This window comes from Panthera pardus, unplaced genomic scaffold (genome assembly GCF_024362965.1).
Source record: "Panthera pardus isolate Hobbes unplaced genomic scaffold, ASM2436296v1 HiC_scaffold_13, whole genome shotgun sequence".
NCBI lineage: Eukaryota > Metazoa > Chordata > Mammalia > Carnivora > Felidae > Panthera > Panthera pardus.
The window spans coordinates 42,050,211-42,076,358 of record NW_026526688.1 but is presented as its reverse complement, the minus strand read 5'-3'; the positions used below and the strand labels follow the sequence as shown (position 1 = coordinate 42,076,358).

Genomic DNA, 26,148 nt, shown 5'->3' with positions numbered 1-26,148 from the left:
CATATGGCTGGCCATTGTTTATTTGCATATTAAGCCTTTCAACCCTAAGGTATGAGTCAGTACAAAAGAAAGTTGGCCAAATAATTACCAGTTTCAACTTTCACAGCCCCAGTGAGGGACTGGGGTGGCTTCCATGCTATATCCAGCATGTCAAAATGCCTAAGGTAAATGATGTATTTACCTATGAAATGTATGCACAAACACACCCTCATAAAATCATCAACAATCTCTTTCAAAAAGTAGAGTCAGTATGTTGCTTTTCCTGCTTACTGATTTGGTCTTATACTACGATTACAGAAAGCTATAGAATATGATTTAATAAATAAATTGTTGGCAGGAATGGCTGGGTGGCTCAGTTGATGAAGTGTCTGACTCTTGATTTCAGCTCAGGTCATGATCTCATGGTTTGTTAGTTAGAGCTCCATGTTGGGCTCTGCACTGACAGCACAGAGCCTGCTTGAGATTCTTTCTCTCCTTCTCTCTCTTCCCCTCCCCTGCTTACACCCACACATACGGTCTCTCTGCCTCTTCCGTCCACTCTTGCAAAATAAATAAATAAACATTTAAAAAAAATAGACCATTAGTAGATCCAAGTTTTCAAAACTCAGGATATACCAGAGGAAAAAGTTCTCAAAGGGGTCTTTGGTAAAGAATCTTTGCAAATAATTCCTGCTCTAAAAACCCAAACATCTTCCGCTCCATAAATCATTCCCAGTGCTACTGGAAGAACCAGGGCCTGAGTGGGTAAATCATGGGTCTGACCAGAATGGCAAAGACCATGTCCTCAAGTAACACCAGTTGAGTCCCAGTGTCCCCCTTCTGTCTGCCCAGTCAAGCCCTCCCTAGGAGCTCAGACATAAGTAAGTACAACATTCATGATTAGAACTTGAGCAGATAGAAAATAATCTGTGTTCCAAGAGCTAATTGTCAAATGTATATGAACCCTATTGTTTTTGACTATTACGATAAGACATGAAAAAGCTACTGAATGAAGTGACACGGGCATAATTGCTGAATAATTTCAGAGAAAGGAACTAATTCTGTCCTCTCCACTAATGGAAAGATGGAAATCAGGACTCTGCTGTAGCTACAAGATTCTTAGACTACATGAAAGCCGGCTCAGGTCAACTCTCCTGAGGTTTAATAAGTTATTTTGATAGGAATACACCCAAGAATGCACCTGTCTCCTCCCCCTCCCCTCCAACTGGTACCATCCATTCAAGCCCAAGGTCCCCACCTCAAATGCCAACTCTCAGTAACACCATCCCTGAGCAACTCGTCCTGGCATGGATAACTTGCCCTTTGTCTCCATGGGATTTTGTGTAGAATCTTAAACACCTACATTGTGCAATTACAGCAATTTTTTTATACAATGTTGATCTCCCTCACTCCACTCTGAGTTTCTTTAAGGCAAATCTGGGCCTTATTCATCTCTCTTTCCTCAGTACTTTGCATATAACAGTACACCTCACAGAAGCCCAGTGAGGAAAGGGTGATTATTATAGTCTCATTGAGGAAACAGGTTGAGAGAGATCAATTATTTGCCCAAGGTCATAAGGCTAAGAGCTGACAGAACCAGTCTCTGTCCCACTTCTTAGCAGCTTGAAAAGTTTTTGTGACATCTTTTCCCTCTAATAAGCTCTAAATGCTGCTTCACCAAGGCAGTAAAGACAACTCCACAGTGTTCCAGATTAGCCTGCGCATGAATAGCTCGTGTGCGATGTAAGAGGCGTGCTTGGAATTCGTTAACACTAGCCCTGATGCTCACTACTCATGGTCATCCACAGTTCTCTTGTTCTCTCTTTTTCTCTTGTGAAGAACACACAAGTGTGGTTCTTGTCAAGTGTCTTCAATGATCATATATTAATTTTTAATAAGAAAAGAAGACTGTCATCTATAAGGCAGCAGAAGGAGAAAGGAATCACAAGCATAAGCAAGAGTGTAGGGCATAAATTCTATGCCTGCAGCTTCCTCAGTGCTCAAAGGACAAGCGATTTCTGTTTCATCTGCAGTGTTTATCACAGAGGACCTCTGCAATGGACGGATATGAATATTCCACTCATTAGGAAAAGTAAGCCCTACTGGGAGGAAGGAATATTTATTTTATCAGTCCCTGCTTTGGCCTGGCTGAAGTAAACCCTTTGCTCTGACCTTACATCCTCAAAGCAACTTCCTAATTGTCATTTTATTCCCAAGTAAATGTTCCCTCAGGGAGAGGGGCACTGATCAAAACCCTCAGTATTTTTATTTGCAAGATATGCACAGTATTTACAAAGGAACAAATTGGCATTCAGTTTTAGACACCAAAGAAAAAATAAAATATGTTAATAGCAAAGTATCTGATATTTCTGGCAGGTTTTCTCCTTAGGCCATCCTTCCTACTTTTGTTTATCTTCTGATGGCTCCTGCCTTCCCTCAGCCAGCTGCTCTCTGTTCCTTCTGTACATTCTTTCTTGGCTCTGCCCTAGTGTGGAATCATCACAAAGTTCTCCAACACCATACTGGCAAGTTTGGGCGGGAAAAAGGGAAAACACTTGCTTACATGTAACATTTTCTGTAGTATTTAATGAGAATAATTTCTACTCACTTAGCTTTTCTGCTAAGGTGGACATGACTATACTTCCTAGACTTGCAAAGTTCTTAGCAAATGGAACAAATCATCTAAGGTTATCGGACAGTGCCAGATACTCACATTTTCTGACCGGAGCCTCTTGGCAGGACACCCGCCATCCCTGGGGTGAAGCATATAATACAGTCGGACTTTGCTTGCATGTTTTCGACTCTGGGAAGGAAAAGCAGAAGCAAATACTATGAAAGAGAAAGCATTTTAAGCCCTTGGAAACTTAGCCAGTGACCGTAAGTGCAAAGTAGTACTTTCATTAAAAACACTTCCCCACGCTCCTGAGAATTACGTGGGGTGAAGTTTCACATAGGTTTAGTGACTTGCCCAAAGTTACAAAGCCAACAAAATTTCAGGATTAGAAAACACAGTTAAAGAAGAAAGTTAAAGTTAAAACGCTGGGATCTTGAAGCGTAGGGTGCGTAATATATTTAATTGTCCTCAAAATAAGAATGGGTCAGCAGAGAGAACAATACAAGGATCAACTGTGATGGAAATCTTAGATCCCCTGCCTTGTCTCACCCTCCCACTTCCCTGACATGAGGATCTTGGGACAGTGCCCCCCCCCCACCCCCTCCTGGGAGTTGGCACTCATAGTATCTCCAACAGAAGGCTTTATCTCTGGTTCTCCCATGCTAGATAGAGCCTCCTTAATAAGCTATCAAAAGAGATCTTCCCAAGTCAGATATCATAAGCAAACAAAAGATATCATATGCAAGCCTGAGGACTGATCAGAGCCCAAGTTGCATGCAAGCAGGCAAAGCAGTTGAACAAATAAAGCTCCACATCCTGTAGGATCAGCAGGACTATGGGTTTCTGCCTGTATTGAATGGTCCACACCCAGCGTGGAGAATTGAGCTCGTCTTCGTTCTATCTTTCTTCTACTACTTTGCTCAACAGGGAGCCCACCTGAATTTCCCACACCTTTAAAGAACCCTACAGTTTTAACTCCCAAGTTGCTACCTGTGGCAGGATGGTAGAGTGAAAAGAGCACCACCAGTCACAAGTTCAGATCCCAAGTGCAGCTCCACCACCATCTGGCTGTGTGATATTGAGCAAGTCAGTCTAATTTGTTTATAGCTAAAATGAGTTTCTTTTTCTCGGTGTACAAAATGAACGTGATATTTATTAGGGTTGCTGTGAGAATCAAATGAGGCAGCGCCTATGAAAAACTGCAGTCCGTATAATGCTTAACGTGTCTCACCAGCAAGTGCACCAATCCTGAACTCTGAATCTGTACCGCTCTGATGTGCATTCTCCTTGAATCTATCACTACCTAATTCCCATCACCTATCCCTTTCCTTTGCTCAGGGCTGATTTCTTTCTTCTCCAGGCATTGGTTCTGCTTTGCCTTTACTTACAGTTGGGGCCCAGCCAAGCTCCTGCAATGATAGTTTGCCTTCATGGATTAGCCACAAAGGCAAAATGATTTTCGGAGAATGCAAGGCAAATTGCAACTTGTTTACAGGATATGATATAAATCCCTCTGTCTCATTTTCCTTCTTTATCACATTTTTCATCCCCTTATTGTGCCCAAAGCAAGAAAACCATGCTTCTAAAACAGTCCTTGAACAATTTCAAGGCCTTTAAATGGGTTTAAAATTGTTAATGGAACATGAATGATATTACAGACATATAAAGGTACTGGAGTGTGATTTTGAAATACATTTGTAGCCATTTCCAGGTTGTATTATAAGTTTTAATCACGGGTTACCTGGAGTTTTGTTTGCCTGGGAGATTGGTAGGACAGTGAAATAGAGACCTATGTGGACCTGTGCCAGATGATTTCAACAGCATTGTTCAGCTGCTGCACGGTTCTGAGAATGATGCAGTGCAGACTGGTACAGTTTTTTGCAGATAAATATGTTGATTACTAAAATCTGTATACAGTTTCCAGTTTTGTTAGTTTTTTGGAGGTAAGGAGTAGTGGTAAAATTAAGAATACTGCTACATCAAAAAGAGAAAAAAAGAACAATTAAACACCTGCAGGATGCTGAATGTGGACACAGAGCCTGGGCTGGAGAAAAGCACAACAGACAGGTAATTAGTGAAAAGACAAAGCAGTACCAGTGTGAGCTCAAAGCCAGTGGAAGTGGGCTTTCAAAGTTTCATTTGTTCCCTTAGAAGAATGTATCACATTACCTACCACCATCAATCTACTCAAAGCCCTGGATTCCCAGACAACAAAATCACAGCCAAATTGGAAATCTCATAATGTGGCCTGTTTCATGGTTGGAGTTCTTCTCTTTGCTAAAATACTATATTTCTTTCCAAAAGATTCTTCCCAGCAAAGGCAGAGCTCACTGGATTATTTAATTGCAGCTTGACAAAACTAGTAAGAACCCATTAGCTAAAAAGAAAAGGGAAGCAAATGATAAGTCTGCTGTAAAGCCATTAGTGATGAGAGATGTTGGGATTTGAGTCTTATTAGCAATTTTCTTCATTAAAGGCCAGTTTTTCTCCTCAGCTCTGCCAGCCTCTAATTTTGACAGAAGGACTGACTGCCCTCCAGGTACTGTCTTTGTCCTTGTGTATGGGTGAAGAAAAACAGTGTTTTGGAAAATCCCACCTCATTCAGGAATGATGGCAGAGACATCCTAGTTCATCATTTCTCTGTTTCTCTATTGCCTGGTCTTCCTTATTGCCTCTGCCCTCCTGCAGCTTTTCCTGGGCTGCCTGAAAGGGGTCCAATGCCTTTCCCACCCACAAGCCAACCCTAGCTTCAGGCAGACAGTAAAAGCTCCAAAGGCAGTCCACTTCTCAGTGAGAAGAGTGTGGAGCCACCCTTCCAGTTAGACTGATTCAAACCCAACACCACTTCCAAATGATGTTGGTTGAGAAAGAGAAAGAGGCAGCTGCCAGAATGCTCTCAGGCCCCCTATAATTCCTCTGCCTCAGCTCAGGGTCTAGCCCTGCTAGTGAGTCCTCTCCTTTTTTCCTGGCATACTCACCTCTACCTCAAGGTGGGGCATACCGAGTAACCCACAGCGTCTTCCCCCACTTGGCTCCTCTCAACCCCTTACCCACAGAAATTGGTTGAAAGTTGACATCGTAACCTCACTCCTTTCAATTTATTCTAAAACCAAGCAAACAAAAATATTTCCACAAAATGTTAAACTTAGATTTGAGCAAAGATGTTCATTGCAGCATTGAGCTAGAAACAACTCAGGGAGGTAGCTACATGTTGGACAAGAGGCTGGTTAAAGTAGCCACGGGATGCCCTTATGTTCAGTTGGAGATTGAAAAAGTGCTTCCTACATACTGAATGTTGAACGGAAAATGCTAAACTGAAAATTGTTTGTGTACTGTGATTAAGATGATATAAATATTTGTAAGTATATAAGTAAGAGGTGGAAAACCAAGCATGGGTAGAGAAAGTATGGATGGTTTTCATTTTTTTATTTTTACAACCAATTTTCCCTTAACATAAAAGTAATAACTTCACAATGCTCAAGCCATTGTAATTTCTCAATAAGTATACTTTCTACTCACAATGATTGTAATTAGTAAAAAGCACACTGATCTGAAATGCTTTTATACTCATATATTCATATACTGGCATAATTGACCACATTTCCAGCTACCCGTTAACATCTTATCAACATTCAAATGCATGATTTTTTTCACTGCAATACTTGCTGATTAGATGAGACTACTTAGCCCAAGAGCAATACGCATTACTTTAAATATTAAAACTTTCTCTGGGAACATACAAATGTTATGGTAAATATGTGTCCTTTTCACAATGCGATCATTTCCACTTCCTGTGTACAAATGGAGTCTCTACGGAGACAGGGCACAAATGCCATCCAGACAACCAACCTGGAAGGAAAGTGACTTCTGAAACAGATTTATGTCATCCAAGTAATATGAACAACAAAAGCAAATCCTTATGACTTTTCAAATTTATTAATACCTCATACATGCACTGCTTTTAAGAGTTTAAAAAGACAAATTGCCAACTGCAAGGAAATGCAAGAAGACAAAAGGACCTTACATGTTAAATGTACATATGACAGAGTGTCAGGGAAGAAAAGGGCCATTTCTTTAAGGGAAAAGACATGAAAACGAAATTACAATCTCTTTTGCTTGCACCAAAAGTCAGTCCCTGGTTCTCGCATTAATATTTGCATTTTAAGTAAAAGTCATTACTTTCATTCAAACCACATCAACTTTAAGCTTCCCAGAGAGGTCAGAAATTACCAACTCTTCCATTTTAATTAAAGCCTTTGCCCCTGATGCTGGGCATTGTGCAGGGGGCAGACCTATCTGCAGATTAGTTTCTTTGGCTGAAACAATCTCTTGGCACTCAAAGAAATCATCTAAAGTGGAAATTCAGGCCAGCCTTCTCTTTGGGGGGATAAAGAACAAGACAAACCTCTATTTCCGATGTATTGTGTGAAAGAAGGGGGTGGACCACATGGAAATAGAATGGCTTTGTGCTTCACCTAAAAAGCCATCTCCCATTATCACATACCCTTAAAAAATTCACAACTCAAATTTGCTTCCAGCAAGGCTACTGATTTCTGGTCTCATAAAATGTGAAGATAACAAAGCAACTTAGTATTTGCATAATGCTCCAAACAGCCTTCAAAGCCCTTTGACATTTACCATTTCATTTTATCCTCAAATCACAGTTGTGAGGCTGGCAGGAGAGGTGTTATTTCAAATAAGCTTTAAGATCCATTCCTGATTCCCTAGTTAAGTCTTCACCATTTTATTTCATCATAGGTATCTAATTATACCTCTTCCAAAAACCAGCTAAAATAAGCCTTTTCCTAAAAGAAAAAGGGAAAACCTGGAACAGACTGATAATTACAGAGGAGTGATACTCACATGCCACCAATTTTAAGCTGTTTCTACTCATTCTAGGGTGAAGAAGAGCCACTTAAGGGAAGGACGACAAATACCAAGGGTCTAACTCTCCAGCTACCCAAGAATGACTGGCTGATGTGAGATGGGCTCCATCTCTCAGGAAAAAGGAGAAGGCAACCCTGGCAGAACCCCACTTAACATTCCCAGGTTGAGGGCCCCAGGGCTGAGCCCTGGAAAAGCTGGAGCACAACTTCACTGGGAAGTCAAGGTTCAGTACAGAGAAAACCACAAGTGTGCAAGATTCCCTCTGATGACTGGGACTCTTTCCTAGAGTGATGCATCTTTCCTTATTATCACAGAAAGGAGGCTGGATACAGAAACTCCCTGTACCTAGAGTAAACCAACTAAAATTCTCAGAAGAAATAAATAAGAAATAAATGTTCTCTGCTGGAACTGCCCAAGGACCCGGGTTATAGACCTCCTACACAGGCCACTGAAATGGTCCTACAAACGGAATCAGATCAGAAGATCCTGAAAGCTTTCAGACATACCATGAAAGGATCAAAGGCCAATCCTCACACACTAGAGACAAGTGACAGGCCCTCATAACCTCTGTTCACCAAGGATCAGTAGCACCTAGGAAATAATTCTGTATTGGAAAAAGAAGACTTTGGAAAAACTTCCAAGGAAAAGACATCAAGAAATTATTTGCAAAACATTTCCCACAATAAACAGAAGTACATTTTAAATGGCACAGTCTTTGTGCTGTTTAATGCTGAGGGTAAAAGCTAAAAGATGAGATAAGACAGCTGATTGAAATAAAGATGTACTGCCTGCATTAATAAAGAAAGAACATTAAAAATATCATGGCTTGATTTTGAAAGTCTTTTCACAGCAACAGGAGCAGAATCAACACTGCAGATCAGTGTGTTATTCAATATAGAGACACTTCTTAGAATGCAGAGGGATAGAATAAAGGAGTGGAAAATAGCGATACTGGAGATCTTACATATGAAAGATCAGAACAAATAGAATAAAAAGTCCAAGAATAGAACAAATAATTTGGAACAAAAAGAAAACTAGAAATATATATATATATGTATATATATATATATATATATATATATGTATACATATATACATATATACATATATATGTATATATACACATGTGTGTATATGTACATGTGTATACGTGTGTGTGTGTGTGTATATATATATACATATATATATGTATATATATATATAAACTTTGTAATTGGAAAGTTTTGTGAACAATGAAGAAAAAGAAGGACTGATGGAGCATAAAAAATAGGTGTTTTAATCTGAAATACATGTAAGAGGCAAACCATAAAGTAGGAAAAATATTTGCAAAAGTAAAATAAAATGGTTTAGTACCTAAGATAGAGCACTCTAACAAATTTATAAGAAAAATAGCTTAAAATAGGCAAAAGATAGGAATTGCAGAAAAGCAAACAGCTAAAAAAGACTTATAAAAAGTTCACCCAAATTCTACCTTATAACTTTTAAACTAAAAAATATATCTTTTTCACCATTAAATTGACAAATATTTACAAAACAAACATATCTATATTTATGAAGATACAGAAAAATGAAACTTCTTATACAGAGTTATTAAGCATGTAAACTAATATAAGATTCCAGGATGGAAATTTTGCAATATGTATTCATAAGGGAAAAAAATTGTTCAATCCAACAATTCTACTTCTATGAATTTATTTTAAGAAAGCAGTTATGTTTTGCCATTTATTTATAAGTGAAAGCGGGAAAATAAATTACGTATCCTAAGTGAGAGGGATAAACATTTTATCTGTGTGATAGATTACCAAACTGCCATCAAGAAATTATTGTAATAATATCGATGACATTTTTAAAAAATCTATGAAATCATACTAAGAAAAAAGGTCCCTCTGAAACCAGAATATAAATGATGCCAAGTTTTTTAACAATAGAATCTATCTACATACATATTGAGATAGATAGATCGATCGATAGATAGATAGATAGATAGATAGATAGATGTGTGTGTGTGTGTGTGTGTGTGTGTATTTAGCATAGACATAGGAAAAGTCTAGGGAGAAACATACCAAAGGATTAACATTGTTTATCATGGATCACAAGTGATTTCAATTGTTCTTATACACACTTTTTTTTCCTTTTACCATACAACACTATTACAATACAATTGACTATATTCTCTATGCTATGCCTTTTATCTGCATGACTTATTTATCCCATACCTGGAAGCCTGTATCTCCCACTCCTCTTCATCCATCTTGCCCATCACACTGTCCCCTTCCACTCTGGAAACCACCAATTTCTTCTCTGTATTTATGTGTCTGTTTCTGCTTTTTGGTTTGTTCATTTGTTTTTCTAGATCCCACATATAAAGAAATCATATATTTGTTTTTCTCTTATTTCACTTAGTATTTTATCCTCTACTTCCATCTATGTGGTTGAAATGGCAAGCTTCTCATTCTTTTTTTTGGCTGAGTAATATTCTGTTACACACACACACACATGCACACACACCCCACATTTTCCATTTTTTAATTCACATATAATTAACATAGAAAATTATATTAGTTTCAGATGTACAATAATTCAAAAGTTGTATACATTTCTCAGTGCTCACCAAAATAAGTGCACTCCTAATCCTCTTTATCTTTTTTATTATGTGTGTGTGTGTGTGTGTGTGTGTGTGTGTGTGTGTATAAATGCCACACCTCCTTTATCTATTCATCTATCAGTGGACACTTGGGTTGCTCCCCTATCTTGACTATTGTAAAAAGTACTGCAATAAACAGGGGTGCTTGTAATTGTTCAAATTAGTGTTTGCTAACATTTTGTTGAGGATTTTTGCACCAATGTTCAACAGGATTATTGGCCTATAGTTTTCCTTTTGTGTAGTGTCTTTATCTGGTTTTGGTATCAGTAATGCTGGACTCATAAACCATCTTTCCTCTTCTATTTTTTGGAATAATCTGAGAAGAATAGGTATTAACTCTTCTTTAAATGTTTGGTAGAATTCACCTGTGAAGCCATCTGGTCCTGGACTTTTTGAGTATTTTATTACTGATTCAATTTCATTGCTAGTAATTGGTCTGTTCAACTGTCCTATTTCTTCTCAATTCAGTTTTGTAAAGTTATATGTTTCTAGGAATTTAGTCCATTTCTTCTAGGTTGTCCAATTTGTAGGCATATAATTTTCATTATATTCTCATAATCATTTTTATCTGTGTGGTGTCAGTTGTTATTTCTCCTCCTTCATTTCTGATTTTATTTACTTGCATTTTCTCTCTTATTTTTTTGATGAGTCTGGCTAAAAGTTTATCAATTTCACTGATCTTTTCAAAGAATAAGCCTGGTTTCATTGATCTGTTCTATTGTTTCTTAATTTCTATTTCATTTATTTCTGTCTTAATCCTTATTATTTCCTTTCTTCTCTTGCTCTTGTTTGTTCTTTTTCTAGCTCCTTTATGTGTAAGTTTAGGTTGTTTGACTTTTTTCTTGCTTCTTGAGGTAGTCCTGTGTTACTACAATCTTCATTCTTACAACAGCTTTTTCTGCATCCCAAAGATTTTGGATCCTTGTGTTTTCATTTCCATTTGTCTGCATGTATTATTTAATTTCCTCTTTAATTTCTTGGTCGACCCATTCATTGTTTAGTAGCATGTTATTTAACCTCCGTGTAGTTGTATTCTTTCCAGACTTTTTCTTGTGATTGATTTCTAGTTTCATACCATCATGGTCAGAAAAGATGCATGAAATTATGTCAATCTTTTTAAATTTATTGAGACTTGATTTTCAGCCAAACATGTGATCTGTTCTGGAGAATGTTCCATGTGTACTTGAAAAGAATGTGTATTCTGCTGTTTTGGGATTAAATATTTTGAATATATCTATTAAGTCTATCTGGTCCAATGTGTCATTTAAAGCCATTGTTTCCTTTTTTTATTTTCTGTCTGTATGATCTATCCATTGATATAAGTGAGGTGTTAAATTCCCCCCAATATTACTGAATTGCTTTTTTACCTCTGTTAATCATTGTTTTATATACTTAGGTGTTGCTTTGTTGGGTGCAAAAATACTTACAATTGTTGTTTTGTCTCTTTTGGATTGTTCTCCTTATCATAAAGTAGTAGGCCTTGTTTTCTTATCCATTTAGTCACCCTATGTCTTGATTGGAGCATTTAGGCCCCTTATATGTAAAGTATTTATTGATAGGTAAGTAGGTAAAGGTAAAGTAGGTAGATAGGTAAAGTATTTATTGATTGCCATTTTGTTACTTGTTTTATGGTTGTTTTTGTAGTTCTTCTCTGTTCCTTTCCTCTCTTGCTCTCTTCCCTTGTAGCTTGATGGCTTTAAGGACATATGTGGATTCCTTTCTGTTTATTTTTTGCCTATCTGTTATAGTATACCACATTTTCTTTACCTATTTATCTATCGATAGACAATTGTGTTGCTTCCATATGTTGGCTGTTATAAATGATGCTGCAATAAACATAGGGGGCATACATCTTTTTGAATTAGTGATTTCATTTTCTTTGGATAAATACCCAGTAGTGGAATTACTGGATCGTATGATACTTCCATTTTTAATTTTTTGAGGAAACTCTATACTGTTTTCCACAGTGACTACATCAACTTACATTCCCAAGACATCTTTACCAAGTCTTGTTATTTCTTGTCTTTTTTTATCCCATTCTGACAGGTGTAAAATGATATCTCATTGTGACTTTAATTTGCATTTCCCTGATGATAAGTGATGTTGAGCCATCTTTTTGTGTGTCTGCTATCTGTACATCTTCTTTGGAATAATGTCATAAATATGTCTTCTGCCCATTTTTTAATTGGATTATTTGCGGGGTTTTGTGTGTGTTGACTTGTAGAACTTCTTTATATATTTTGGATATTAATCCCTTATTGGGTATATCATTTGCAAATATCTTCTCCCATTCAGTAGGTAGCCTTTTAATTTTGTTAATTTTTTAATATGTGTTTTTTTTTAATTTTCCAAATTCTTTAAGGAACCCAATCATTCCAGTAATTAGAGGGAGGGGGGAATCACAGTTTTAAAGATTCAGTCCAGCATTGATGATTTATCATTCTAATAGTCTTACCTTAAGATAAGTATAATAAGTCTCAAAAGATCAAGGGACTTGCTCAAGATCCGACAACTTATAAATTCTCAGAGAATAGGGATTATATGTGTTTTATTCATTGTTGTATTCTTATCAACCATCACACATAGTCAGTGCTCAGAAAAGGTTTGTCAGCTGAGTGACTAAAGGCATGAATGAAAAAAATGAGACAATCCCAGAACAAGAGCCAAAGACCCTTGATTAATCAAAACAATAGTTTGAAAGTGGTGTGTACATCATTGTTATAGATTCCCTCTATTCTAAAATGAAATCAAACCCATTACTCATCTGTTTCCATCTCTGTACCCCACTGCTGCAGTGTAGGTCAGAAAGAAGCAGGGAGCCTGCAGACCAGAAAGCGTTCTAAGTAACAACTCCTGCAGGCATTTTGCAGAGTGTGCACATTGGAGGAAAAACTCTCAGCAGGTGAATTGATGAAGATTGTGTATGAAGCATAAATGCTAAAGCAACTGAGGAATTGCTACAACTGGTCAAAAAGTCAAGATTCAGAGTAAGTCATACTGCCAACAACACCATGGCACATATAGATCCAGCTTGTTCAGGTAGAGGAGGTTTGGGACAGGACACAGTCAATTTCTCCACTATTTCTAAGAATTTCCCACTCACCAGATGCTGCCTTGGTAAAGTCTCCTTTAACCTGTGGTCAGATATGTAAGATGTTATGATCTAGGATAATATTTCTCTTAATTTTTAATTATAGAATCTTGGGCATTTATGCTGTATAGACTGAACTGTGTCTCTCCCGAAATTCATATTGAAGGTCTAATCCTCAATGTTACTCTATGTTGGAGATAGACTCCTTAAAGAGTTAATTAAGATTGAACAGGTTCAGAAAAGGTGGGGCCCTAATTCAATAGAACTGGTATCCTTTTAAGATGAGGAAAAGACACCAGAGATCTCTTCTTCTTTCCATATGCACAGAGTAAAGGCCATGTGAGGACACACCAAGAGGGCAGCCTTTCTGCAGGCTAAGAAGAGACACCACCAAAAAATAACCCTGCTGGCACCTCACTCTCAAACTTCTAGTCTCGAGAACTGTGAGAAAAAAAAAAAAATACCTGTTGTTTAAGCCACCATTCTATGAGATTTTGTTATAGTAACCTGAGGTAAGACATGTGTCTCCCTTTCAACCAGATGTTCTCTTGGAGTCTTTCTTCTTGTATACAGTAATCAGTCCATTTTTCAAAAGCAAAGTTTCTAGAATTAGGTAATTTCAATTTTTCTGAAATTTTTTTGGAAAGCATTTGAAATGAGAATGCTTATCTTAAACCAGTATTAGGAAAAATTAATTTTTGTTGGAGAAAAATGTATATAGTCGGATGTGCAATATACATGACTGTAAAAACATGTTTGCATTAAATCTGTACTTTTATCTGCCTACACAAGTGACTACATCAATGCATTACAATTTTAAATCAAAGTCTTGCAACTCAAAAAATTATATTACCACCAAAGTGCACAGGAACCATTTTTCTGTAGTGTGAGGATAGAGCTAAATATGTCTCCATTATGTCTGCGCATTTTAAGCAGAATCGCATGAAAAGTAAGAAAACACTGGAGAAATAATACGGCATACCTTATCTAGACCTCTTTTTTGCTGTTTGGGGAAAAAATGATATTTACCCACAAGCCCTTTTTAAAGAAATTAAAGTTAGAGATAAGGAGAAAAATAAAGCCAGTGTGATCAGTAATTAAAGTCAAGGAAGACTGGGTGATTTGCAGCAACAAAGCTATAAAATCCTTGTGAAATGTGAAAGCTTAAGCAACATGAGCTGATCTTGGACTATCATTTCCCAAGGTCTTTTGGTTTCTCATATAAAATTCATGTCTGGAATAAGAAAAAATTTAGCACTTTATATAAACATCACTGTGAAAAGTCTTCCAAGATTAACCCTACCACTACCATGGACATACACTAGTGTAGTCCCCACCTATTTATTTGGAGTGAGGTTTAGCCTTAACTTAACCAAGTTAAATTAGAGTCCCTGCCCTCATGAAAGGGATGACTAGCTGAGCAAGGCAGGACAATCACCCAGACAACCACAATAAGGACAGCAGCAGGAAGGCTCACATCTGGCCTCTTTACTCAAACATTTTCACATTAGATTCTCTTTTTACCCTATTATTTTATACTCCTAGGCATGTACCATATAATTACTCTCAAATAGAACTCTGTTTTTATGACTGAATCCTTAATTTCTTGTTATTTTTATAGCTCTGATCCATCCCCACAATGCACCTTTAAAAATCCTGCACAGAAGAGTTCCTCTACAAATGCTCATTAACTATTTACATAGTCAGGTAAAGAGAAGCTTTTTTGTTCTTTAGTCTCACTTGCTTATTTTTGCTTTTGTTGCCTTTCTTTTTGTTGTCCAAAATAAAATCATTGCCAAGACCAGTATCAAGGAGCTTTTTGCCTATGTTTTCTTCTAGGAGTTCTATGGTATCATGTCTTGTGTTCAAACCTTTACTCCATTTTGAGTTGATTTTTGTGTATGGTGTAAGATAGAGATCCAGTTTCATTCTCTTGCATGTGGCTGTCCAGTTTACCCAACACCATTTATTAAAGGGATTATCCTGTCTTCACTGTATATTCTTCACTTCTTTGTCATAAATTAAATAATCATACAGTTGTGTGTTTATTTCTGGGCTCTCTATTCTGTTCTATTGATTTATGGGTCTATTTTCATACCTGTATCACACTGTTTTGACTACTACAGCTTTGTAGTATATTTTTGAATTAGGAAGTGTGATGCCTCCATATTTGTTTTTCTTTCTCAAGACTGCTTCGGCTATTCAGGGTCTTTTGTGGTTCCATATAAACTTTAGGACTGTTCTTTTTTCTGTGAAAAATACCATTGGAATTTTGATAGCATTCACATTGAATCTGTAGATTGCTTTGTGTAGCATGGACATTTCAGCAATATTAGTTTTTCCAATCCACAAGCCCAGAATACCTTTCTAATTTTTTTTTTGGTGTCTTCTTTGATATCTTTCATCAATGTCTTGTAGTTTTCAGTATGCAGATCTTTCATATGTTGGTTAAATTTATCCTTAGGTATTTTGTTTTTTTCAATGCAATTGTAAATATTTTTTTTTACTTCTTTTTGATAGTTTGTAATTAATGTATAGAAATTCAACAGATTTCTGTATATTGATTTTTGCATCCTGCAATTTTGAATACCTTTATTAGTTCTACCAGTTTTTTTGGTAGTGTCTTTAGGGCTTTCTACATATATCATGTCATCTGTAAATCAAGGCAATTTTATTTCTTCTTTTCCAATTTGGATGTATTTTATTTATTTTTCTTGTCTGATTGCTGTGGCTAGGACTTCCAGTACTATGTTGAATAAAAGTGTTGAGAGTGGGCATCTTTGTCTTATTCCTGATCTTAAAAGAAAAACTTCAGTTTCTTACCATTGAAGCTATGGGCTTGTCATATATGGCCTTTATTATGTTGAAATACATTTCCTCAATACTCAGTTTGTTGAGAGGTTTTATCATAAATGAATGTTGAATTTGTCTAATGCTTTTTCTATATTTATTGAGATAATCATATGATTTTTATCATTCATTCTGTTAACATGGTATCACATTGATTGATTTTTAGATGTTAAACCATCCATGCATCCCTGGAATAATTTCCACTTGATCATGATATGTAATCTCTATAATGTACTGTTAAGTTAGGTTTGCTAATATTTTGTTGAGGATATTTGCACCTGTGTTCATGAAGGATATTAGACTGTAATTTTCTTGTAGTGTCCTTGTGTGGTTTCAATATTAGGGAAATGCTGGCCTCATAAAACAGGTTTGGAATTGTTTCCTTCTCTTTTATTTTTTAGAAGAACTTGAGAAGAATTGGTATTAACTCTTCTCTAAACATTTGGTAGAATTCACCAGTGAAGCTCTCTGGCCCTGAGTTGTTCCTTGTTGGGAGGTTTTTGATTAGTGATATAATCTCCTTATTCACAATAGCCAAAATACTGAAACTACTTAAATGTCCATCAATGAAGGAATGGATAAAGTAGATGTGGTATATGTATATAATGCTTCCATAATATTCCATATAATATATGGAATATTATTCAGCCATGAAAATGAAGGAAATTCTGCAATTTGTGACACATTAATGGACCTTGAGGGTATTATGCTAAGTGAGAAAAGCCAGACAGAGGAAAATAACTATTGTATGGTATCACTTATATGTGGAATCTAAAATAAATACATAAATAAAAACCCGAACTCATAGAAACAGAAAGAAGAGTGGTTGCTAGGGCCTGGGTAGGTGGGGGGGGGGGCTGGTAGGGAAAATTGTGAGAAGTTGGAGAAAGGGTAAAAACGCTCAGCTATAAGATGAATACGGTCTAAGAATCTATCTAAACTAAAGCACTGTGACTAAAGTTTATAAGAATGTATGGTATAACTGAAATTTGATAATGGAGTAGAATTTAAATGTTTTCATATGTATTATATGTATATATTATACTTATATGTATATTCACATAATATACTTTTGTATATTATATTTATATATAATGCATTATTAATTATATATATAATATGTAAGGTGTTAGATTATTAACTAGGTGGGGAAAATCATTTCACAATGTATATCAAAACACCATGATATACACTTTAAATATCTTATAAATTTGTCAATTTTACCTCAAGCTGAAATAAATAGGTGACTCAGACTATATAACGTGAACTCAATTAGGTCTCAATGTAAACACAGTAAAATAAATAAACAAACAAATAACAAAACAGTAAAATATCTGCCTAAGAGATCCCTTAACTTACAAAAGTTTTATATTTTAAAGTCGGGGGGTGGGGAGGCGCCTGGGTGGCTCAGTCAGTTAAACTTCTGACTCTTTATTTCAGCTCAGGTCATGATCTCATGGTTCCTGAGCTGGAACTCCATATTGGGTTCTGCACTTACAGTGAGGAACCTGCTTGGGATTTTCTCTCTCCCTCTCTCTACCTCTCTCTCTCTTTCTTTCTCTCTCTCAAAATAAATACATTAAATCAATAAACAAAGTCAGGTTCCTCTGGTACACTTGAAATATGACTTTATATAATGTCAAAAAAAGTAATCAGCAAATTTATTAGGAACATTTCTCAGAGTAACATAATATTCACAGAATAGCATATCCACTTCTCCCCACCCTAGTGTTTCCCACCATGTTTGGCTAAAGTTCTGCACATGAAATTAGCCCACTGAAGTGGGGGAGGGGTGGAAATCCTCACTACTGCTGAATTTGGAAGGGTCCAGCTGTGCAGCTAGTGGCTGGTAGCTTTGTTTCACCTAATGACCAGGAAACAGAAGTTGTGTTAGAATCCACAAACAGAGTCAAGTACCAGAAGCATATTTCATTTTTCCAGCAACAGTTGTTTTGTGTAATACCATTCTGCAGACCCTAAGGGGAAACATGCACGTGTCCACCAGCTGCAACTCTGCTCTCACCTGCTGCTCCACCACCACCTGATTTTCAATTTGCTTATTCTAAATCCCTGATTTTAGTCTGTTTTCTGGTTGTTTTGAACTGATAGCATGATTAAAGAAAAATTGGAAATTTCTCAGATAATCCATCCTCTTTAGGTGGGTGGTTCAGAGAGATACATGTGTTCAGTCGAAGATCATTTTATTCAATAAATACTCCCCAGATGTTCCCAGAGTCTTATTGTCACTCCTTGCCCTCAGCTAGAGGGGCAAGAGAGGCACACAGCAGGAGTTTACATTTCTAGACATTGTGGAATGCAGAGTGCCCCTTCTTGGGGATAACAAAGAGGAGAGTGCAGGAATTCCTAGGTCCCACCTCATTGCCTACCCATCTGCATAGGGAGTAAACCTGAAGTAGTCATTTCCCTTCCAATCTTTCTCAAAATTTGGTCTTTGGGTCACCTGATTCAGAATTGTAGAAAGTTTGTTTTCGGTTTTGTTTTTGAAGAAAGTTTCAGACCTTATAAGAATTTGCTAGGGGTGGGAACCTGAAATTAGGGTTTTCATCTGCTCCCCAGATGCTTAGAAAGCAAGTGGATTTTTGAAACCCACATCTTCACTTTCCATATTTCTCATCTTCTCTTCTCCCCTCCCCTTCTATGGCTGCTAAGCCCACCTTGAAAGAAAAAGAAAACAGACTGAAAAGCTATCTCCAGCTTCAGCTGGATTTCACTTCTATGGGTGACAAACTCAAGAAGAACCAGTCTCAAGGCCAATCTTCTTTCAAGAGCTGGAAAGAAGGCTGTTTGGGGCAGATGCAATGCTCTGACATCTCTCAGCTCTCAGATTCTGACTGCCAGTTTTCATTTCTCATAATCTCCTCATTCCTTCTCTCTCCCAACATCCACTGTCTTCCTAACTGCATTCAGAATGTTCTCCTTAGCTACATTATTATCCTACTCAAACTCAATACTTCCCAAGAGAAGTCATCAACTTTTCTCCTGGGTCTAGTTCCCTTTACAAGTTCCAATCTTTGTCTGGAACACCAGCACTCTTGCAGGCAGACACAAAACAAAGTGAAGAAAAAATATTGGAATACACAAACCAAAAATTTTAAATAAGAATGATAAATATTTTTAAGGGGTTGAGAAGATATTACCAATATGAGACAAAAACACAAAATCATAAAAAATAAAAAGCAGAACTGTGAGATAGGAGGATTATATACCATGACCATGTGAGGTATGTTGGTGTAACAAATGAAGATCCATCAAATTAATATACCTTGTTCACAAACACTAAGCCATGTGAAACTGATGTTCTTGTAAGTAAAAAAAAAATGACCAGGGGTACCTGGGTGGCTGAGTCAGTTGAGCGACTGATTCTTGATTTCAGCTCAGGTCATTATCCCAGGGTCAGGGGATCAAGACCTGCATTGGGCTCCTCACTGGGAGTAGAGCCTGCTTGGGATTTCCTTCTCTTTCTCTCTTTCTTTCTCTCTCTCTCTCTCCGACCCCCTTCTGTCCCTCTCCCCCACTCACTCTAGCTTTAAAATAAATAAAATGAAAAAAATATTAATGACCAAATATTGGTGGTTTCATATGGATCAACTTTTTTTCCCTTTGTTAATCAGAAAAAAAAAATTGAAAACTTATGTCCACACGAAAATCTGCATATAGATGTTTATAGAAGCTTTATTCATAATTGTCAAAATTTGGAAACAAGTTTTGAGATGTCCTTTAGTAGATAAATGGATAAATTGTTGTACATCCAGACAATGGAATACTATTTAGTTCTAGAAAGAAATGGGCTATCAAGCCATGAAGACAGGAAGGAAACTTAAATGCATTTTACTAAATGAAAGAAGCCAATCTGAAAAGGCTACACACTGTATGATTCCAACTATATGACATTCTGGGGAAGGAAAAACCATGGAGAAACTAAAAAGATCAGCACTTGCCAGAGGCTAGGGAGAGAGAGAGGAATGAATAGGCAAGGCACAAAGGATTTTTAGGACAGTGAAAAAACTCTGTGATATTATAATAATGGATATATGTCATTATACATTTGTCCAAACCCGTTGAATATACAACACCAATGGTGATACACTAAGGTAAACTATGCTTTTTGGGTGATTATGGTATATCAGTGTAGATTTATCAATTGTAACAGATGCACCAATATTGTGGGGGATGTTGATAATGAGGGAGGCTATGCTTGTTTGAGACAGGGTACATATTGGGAATTCTGGACCTCCCTCTCAGTTTTGCTGTGAACCTAAAACTGCTCCAAAAAGACAAAGTCTATTAAACCTTTAGGTAAAATTAATGAACTGAGTACAACACTGTGTTTTTTAAAAGGTAATGTGTCATGATCAATCATGGATTATCTAAGAAGTGCAAGCATGGCACAACATTTAAAAAAAATCGATGTTATTTACCACATTAATAGACTGAAGGAAGAAAAAATCATACCTCAACCAATGCAGAAAAATCATGTAATAAAATCCAACACCCAGTTATACTTTTTAAAAAGCTTACTGGGGCACCTGGGTGGCTCAGCCAGTTAAGTGTCTGACTTCAGCTCAGGTCATGATCTCACAGTCTGTGAGTTCAAGCCCTGCATCAGGCTCTGTGCTGACAGCTCAGAGCCAGGACACTGCTTCAGATTCTGTGTCTCCCTCTCTCTCTACCCCCCCACCCCCGCTCACGTTCTGTCTCTGTATCAAAAATAAATAAAAACATTAAAAAAAAATTTTAAATAAATAAAAAATAAAAATAAAAAGCTTACTAAACTTGGGAAAGATAGGAATATTCTTTTCTCCAATAGGTTATATGAAGAACCTACAACAGCCATTATACTTAATTTAAAAAAATTCTGATTATATTCCTTTAAAGACTAGTAACAACAAAAAATATGATCACTGTCACTGTTGCTGATGAACATAGCACTGGAGGTCCTTACTAATACCACTGGGGAAAAAAAGGAAGGAAAGAAATAAAAAGAGATCTAAGAATATGAAGGAAAGAGCTAAAATTCATTGTTTGAAAATATTAATAAAAACATTTATTTAAAAAATGTGAAGCAATCAATTAGAGCATTAGAACTCACAGGAGAGCTTAGTCATGTTGATGGACATGGAGATGCCACTCAGGTCACCTTCAATGGAGAATTTGTTGCTCCTGCTACTGGGAGTGCTGTCAGCACACAGCCCTCAGCTGTCAATCCTTTTGGTGATCATGTCAGCAACAGAGAACTGCCTTGCTGAAGGTTAAGTCCTTCCCAGTGTATGGGCATAAAAGTACATAAATAAGTAAAAAAAAAAAAAAAAAAAAAAAAAAAAAAAAAAGGAGAGGCATCTTGCATAGACCAATTTTGAGAATGCATTAAGAATGTTAAATGTGATTGATTCACTTATCCCTCCGTGCGTGATGCTAAATTAAATTTAGCTAGTACAAGGTTACACACAACTAGTGGGTAGTGCACATTCATTGGAGAGCAGGGATTTGAGACTAGGTTTTGTGATTCCAGAGACTAAGTCTTAACTACAATGCCATACCACCAGGATAATTTCCCCTTACTATTTATTGTAAGACCACAAAATGTACATTCCTGTTTCTGTGTTTGTTGATTGTCTTCCCAATTCCTGAGATACACAATACCTCCCACTGCACACTCACATGTAACAACCCTTTTATACCTGTCCCAAGACCGATCCCTCTATGAATTCCTTCCCAGTTGCTCCAGACACTAATTGCATCCTATTCTAACCCCTCACAGCTCTCATTGTCTTTATCATATATTTTAGCTTCTTTATTATTTTCATTTAAGCAATTCATAAAATACTCCCCAGTATATCTGATGCCTATCTAATAACTCGCACATAGTTCATGTGGCCCCAAACCACAACCACCTGCAAAGGGCAATATATGAATCTTCTAGATTCTCACAAGGCAGGATATACAGTCCAATGTTTCTTGATTTGAATTGATTAATACAGTGTATTAATTAGTCTTGCAGGCTTAAGGCTGAAATTAAAGCAAACAGAACTGTCAAATTCAGTTCTGCTTGTCTTCCTCAGATACTAGTATATAATTTCTGCCTTACCCTCATCATTCTTGACAATCCAATTTGATCCAGAATCTCTTCTCAAAAGTCAAACCATAGATAAATATGCATATATAAAGCTAGACCAAGACTACTGAGAAGTGTGTAACCAGTGTAATCATGCATGAAGGCTGGACATATTCTCATCCAAGGAAAATAACAGTGTCTTCATTGTAACGTTATTGGGTACCACACGATTATGCAGCACCATCATAGCCCCTTCCCTCCTGCCCCCTGCTCTTAACTAGATTTCAAGTAAGCCTGCCCCACTTCTTTTCACCTGCTAACTGAATTGCTTTTTCATATAAATGTACCAAAATTTTGAGAACTTATGAATAAGGATATATTTTTATGACTATTATTTTGTAAAAGGCAGGGGTAGAGGGTTCAGCTGTCTTCAGCTCCTCAGCAGCCCAATGCAGTTGTTTCTGGTTTATATGACAAAGCACAGCAGCCAAGGCGAGGCTGTGACTACTGGTTCCTTTCTTGTTTGCTGAATTAGGAATACAGCAGAAATTAATGCCTTAAACACAACCATCTCTTCTCCTCCATGTAGTCCTTTCTTCTGGAATTCAACAAGGGGTGATATGTTGATTCTAAGTCATGTTTAAATTCAATTCCTGGTATTTCAAATATTATTCCTCTCAGCTTAGAGTGCATTTATGAAATTGGGCCAACAGGAGAGAGGAAATTAACTAATGTTGGTGCCCTATTCACTTTCTAGTTTTCTTTTGCTAGATTAAATCAACTCTACACACACATACATACACACACACTCACTCACATACACAAAATCCTGTGGCATTTTGGCTACGAGAGGAGTTAAATGGCCATGGACTGATACAGGCAAATAGTGTGTACAATTACATGAAAATCATCCATTCATTTATTTATTCTCCAAAACCTTGATGCATATTATATTCAGACAAGGGTCAAAAATCAGCATAAGTCTTCTGTCATGTGGATTATTTTTGGTTGAGTTATTGCTACCAAATGAAAGTACAGCCAGCACTCACCATCTAGTTATTCTCTTGTGAAATCTCAACATCACCTTCCGTGAACATCCATTTATTTATCCTCCCCATTCAGTCCTTGTGCCTCTCAACCTATTGGCCAGAATTCACTCAGCCACTCTTCTTCAGCCTAATGTTTTTTGTCCTTGTTTTGGCTTTAGTATGTCTAATGGCACTCCCCTTCCTCGAGGGTCTAGGCCCCAGCAGGGATGTATACAAACACAGGTCATGGTAACAGAAGAAAATTGGAGCTGCATTTTAGCAAAGGCTACTCCAGGTCCAAGAATGAGTAGGTAGAATGTACTTTTAAAATCTTTTATAAAGATTAAAACGGAATAGAAATTTAAAGTTTGTTCCTGAGCATAAAGATAGGTTAACATTCCAAAACTGGTTTCACAAGAGAATGTTTTTGAACTGTTTAAACACTAATGGAGCAACACACATTGACTTTGAGATGATGGTTATGATTTTATTTTTCCTTATGCCACAGGATTTTGTGTATGTGAGTGAGTGTGTGTGTATGTATGTGTGTGTAGAGTTGATTTAATCTAGCAAAAGAAAACTAGAAAGTGAATAGGGCACCAACATTAGTTAATTTATGATTCCTTAACTATAAAATGCAAAGGTAGAACATGACCATTTTTAATATCCCAATCAACGCTAACACTGTGATTCATGATATAGAGAATTTGAAAATGCCATTGTAACTTTAGAGCACTAAATGCTTATATTAAAAAAGAAGAAGAAGAAGAAAGGTCTCAAATCAAGGACTTCAACTTCAACTTCTACTTTAAAAAACTAGAAAAGTAAGAGTAAATTAATCCTAATGAAAGTAGAACACAGGAAAAGATAACTATCAAAATGGAAATCAAGAAGATAGAAAACACAAACAAAAGAGAGAAAAATAAATAAAAGCAAAGGCTGTTTTTTTGAGGTGACCAGTAAAATTGATAAGCCTCTAGTCAGACTGATCAGCCAAAAAAGAGATAAAAGACACAAATCACCAATATCAAGAATGAGAGAGGTAACATCATTACAGAGTCTACAGATAACTAAAATAATAAAAGAATATTAGAATGTTATGCCAATTAATTCTACAACTTACATAAAACGAAAAAAAAATCCTTGAGAAATACAAACAGCCAAAGCTCACTCAAGAAGAAATAACCCAAATATTATATCCATTAAAGACATTGAATTTGTAGTTAAAAACCTTCCCACAAAGGCAACATCACATGCAGATGGTTGTAGTAGTAAATTCTACCAAACATTTAAGAAAAAATCACACAACTGTACACAAACATATCCAGAATATTGAAGAGGAGAGAATATTTTACAACTCATCCTACGAGGCCAGCATTATTCTGACACCAAAACCAAAAATATTATAAGGAAAGAAAACTCAACTAGTATTTCTCATAAACATAGATGTAAGAATTCTTAACAATTTTTTAGCAAATCAAATCCAACAATGTATGAAATGGGTAATACATCATGACCAGGAATGCAAAGTAGGTTTCACATGTGAAAATTAGTCAATGGAATCACCACACCTTAAAAAAAAAAACAGTAAGTAAAAAAAGAGAGAGAAAAAGAAGAAAACTCATATGAACATCACAAGAGAAGCAGAAAAAGCATTTGAGAAAATCTGACATCAATTCCTGATAAAAACTTTTAGCAAACTAGGAATAGAAGGGAACTTCTTCAATTTGATAAAAAAAAAAAAGCATCTATAAAAAAATCCCTAATGCTACCATTATACTTAATGTGAAAAACTGAATGGTTTCCCCAAGATGGATTAGGCAAGGATGTCCACTCTCACCTATTCTATGCAATATTGTACTAGAGGTGAGAAAAAGTACAAAGTGAGGAAAAAAAAATAAAATGAATCCAGATTATAAAGTGAAACACTAAATCTACAAATGGACAATGGCCAGACTGGATGTTAAGTATAGATCTCTAATACACAAGAGTAGCAACCAGTTCTGAAAGTCAACCTACTACCCACCATTACTGGTCCACAAAGTCAAAATTCTATTTGTAGCAACCAGTATAAGAAGCCAAACAGCAATTCCTGTAGCAATAGTCCCAAACTGTCAGAACATGATTAATAACTGAAGCTTCCCTAATAGTTTCCCCTGTTTACAGCTTAAGATCAACTGGAGAAAGACAAATACGTGTCCCAAACCAATCACATAGAATAGAATGCCCAATTCTGGTTAACCCACCTATAGTTTCCCATTGTCACGAGCCTCCAATTAGGGCGTACCTGAATCCCTACCATTTTTCAACTATTAAGCTGTCCCACTCTTCTGCCTGCCTTTGAGTCTCTGCCAAATGCAAGTGATGGTGGCTGACTCCTTAATTATAGCAAGCTATGAATAAATAGGCTTTGCTTGTTCTTATTTGAGTGGTCTTCATTTATTTCTGCATAATGAAGAAATAAAACTGTTTTTATTCACAAAAAAAACATGATTGTATGTGTAGAAAAAACTATAGAATCTTTTTTATTTTTTTAAAATTTTTATTTATTTTTGAGACAGAGAGAGACAGAGCATGAACGGGGGAGGGGCAGAGAGAGAGGGAGACACAGAATCGGAAGCAGGCTCCAGGCTCTGAGCCATCAGCCCAGAGCCCGACGCAGGGCTCGAACCCATGGACTGCGAGATCGTGACCTGAGCCGAAGTTGGACGCTTAACCGACTGAGCCACCCAGGCGCCCCTAGAATCTTTTTTAAAAAGCTCTTAGAACCAAGTTAGGAATGTTTCAGGATAGAAGACTGATATTTAAAAGTCACTTGTATATATACTACAACTAAGAAATCAAGAATTGATTTTTTTTCATTCACTATAACAGATCAAAAGCATGAAATATCTGGGATAAACCTGACAAAATATGTGTAGGACCCATACACTAAAAATTATAACACACTGAGAAGTTAAAGAAGACAAATAAATCAAGAGA

At 36.7% G+C, this 26,148-nt stretch overlaps 1 protein-coding gene across 5 annotated transcripts in view; it reads right to left on the bottom strand.

Moving 5' to 3' along the window:
• The window catches only part of ZMAT4 (zinc finger matrin-type 4), a 349,139-nt gene that overhangs the window by 225,481 nt on the left and 97,510 nt on the right, over positions 1–26,148 (bottom strand). For all 5 annotated transcript variants that reach the window (XM_053901052.1, XM_053901051.1, XM_019440709.2 and 2 more), the window contains exon 3: positions 2,693–2,782. In XM_053901052.1, coding sequence (XP_053757027.1) covers positions 2,693–2,782 — 90 coding nt within the window. The remainder of the gene's footprint in view (positions 1–2,692; positions 2,783–26,148) is intronic.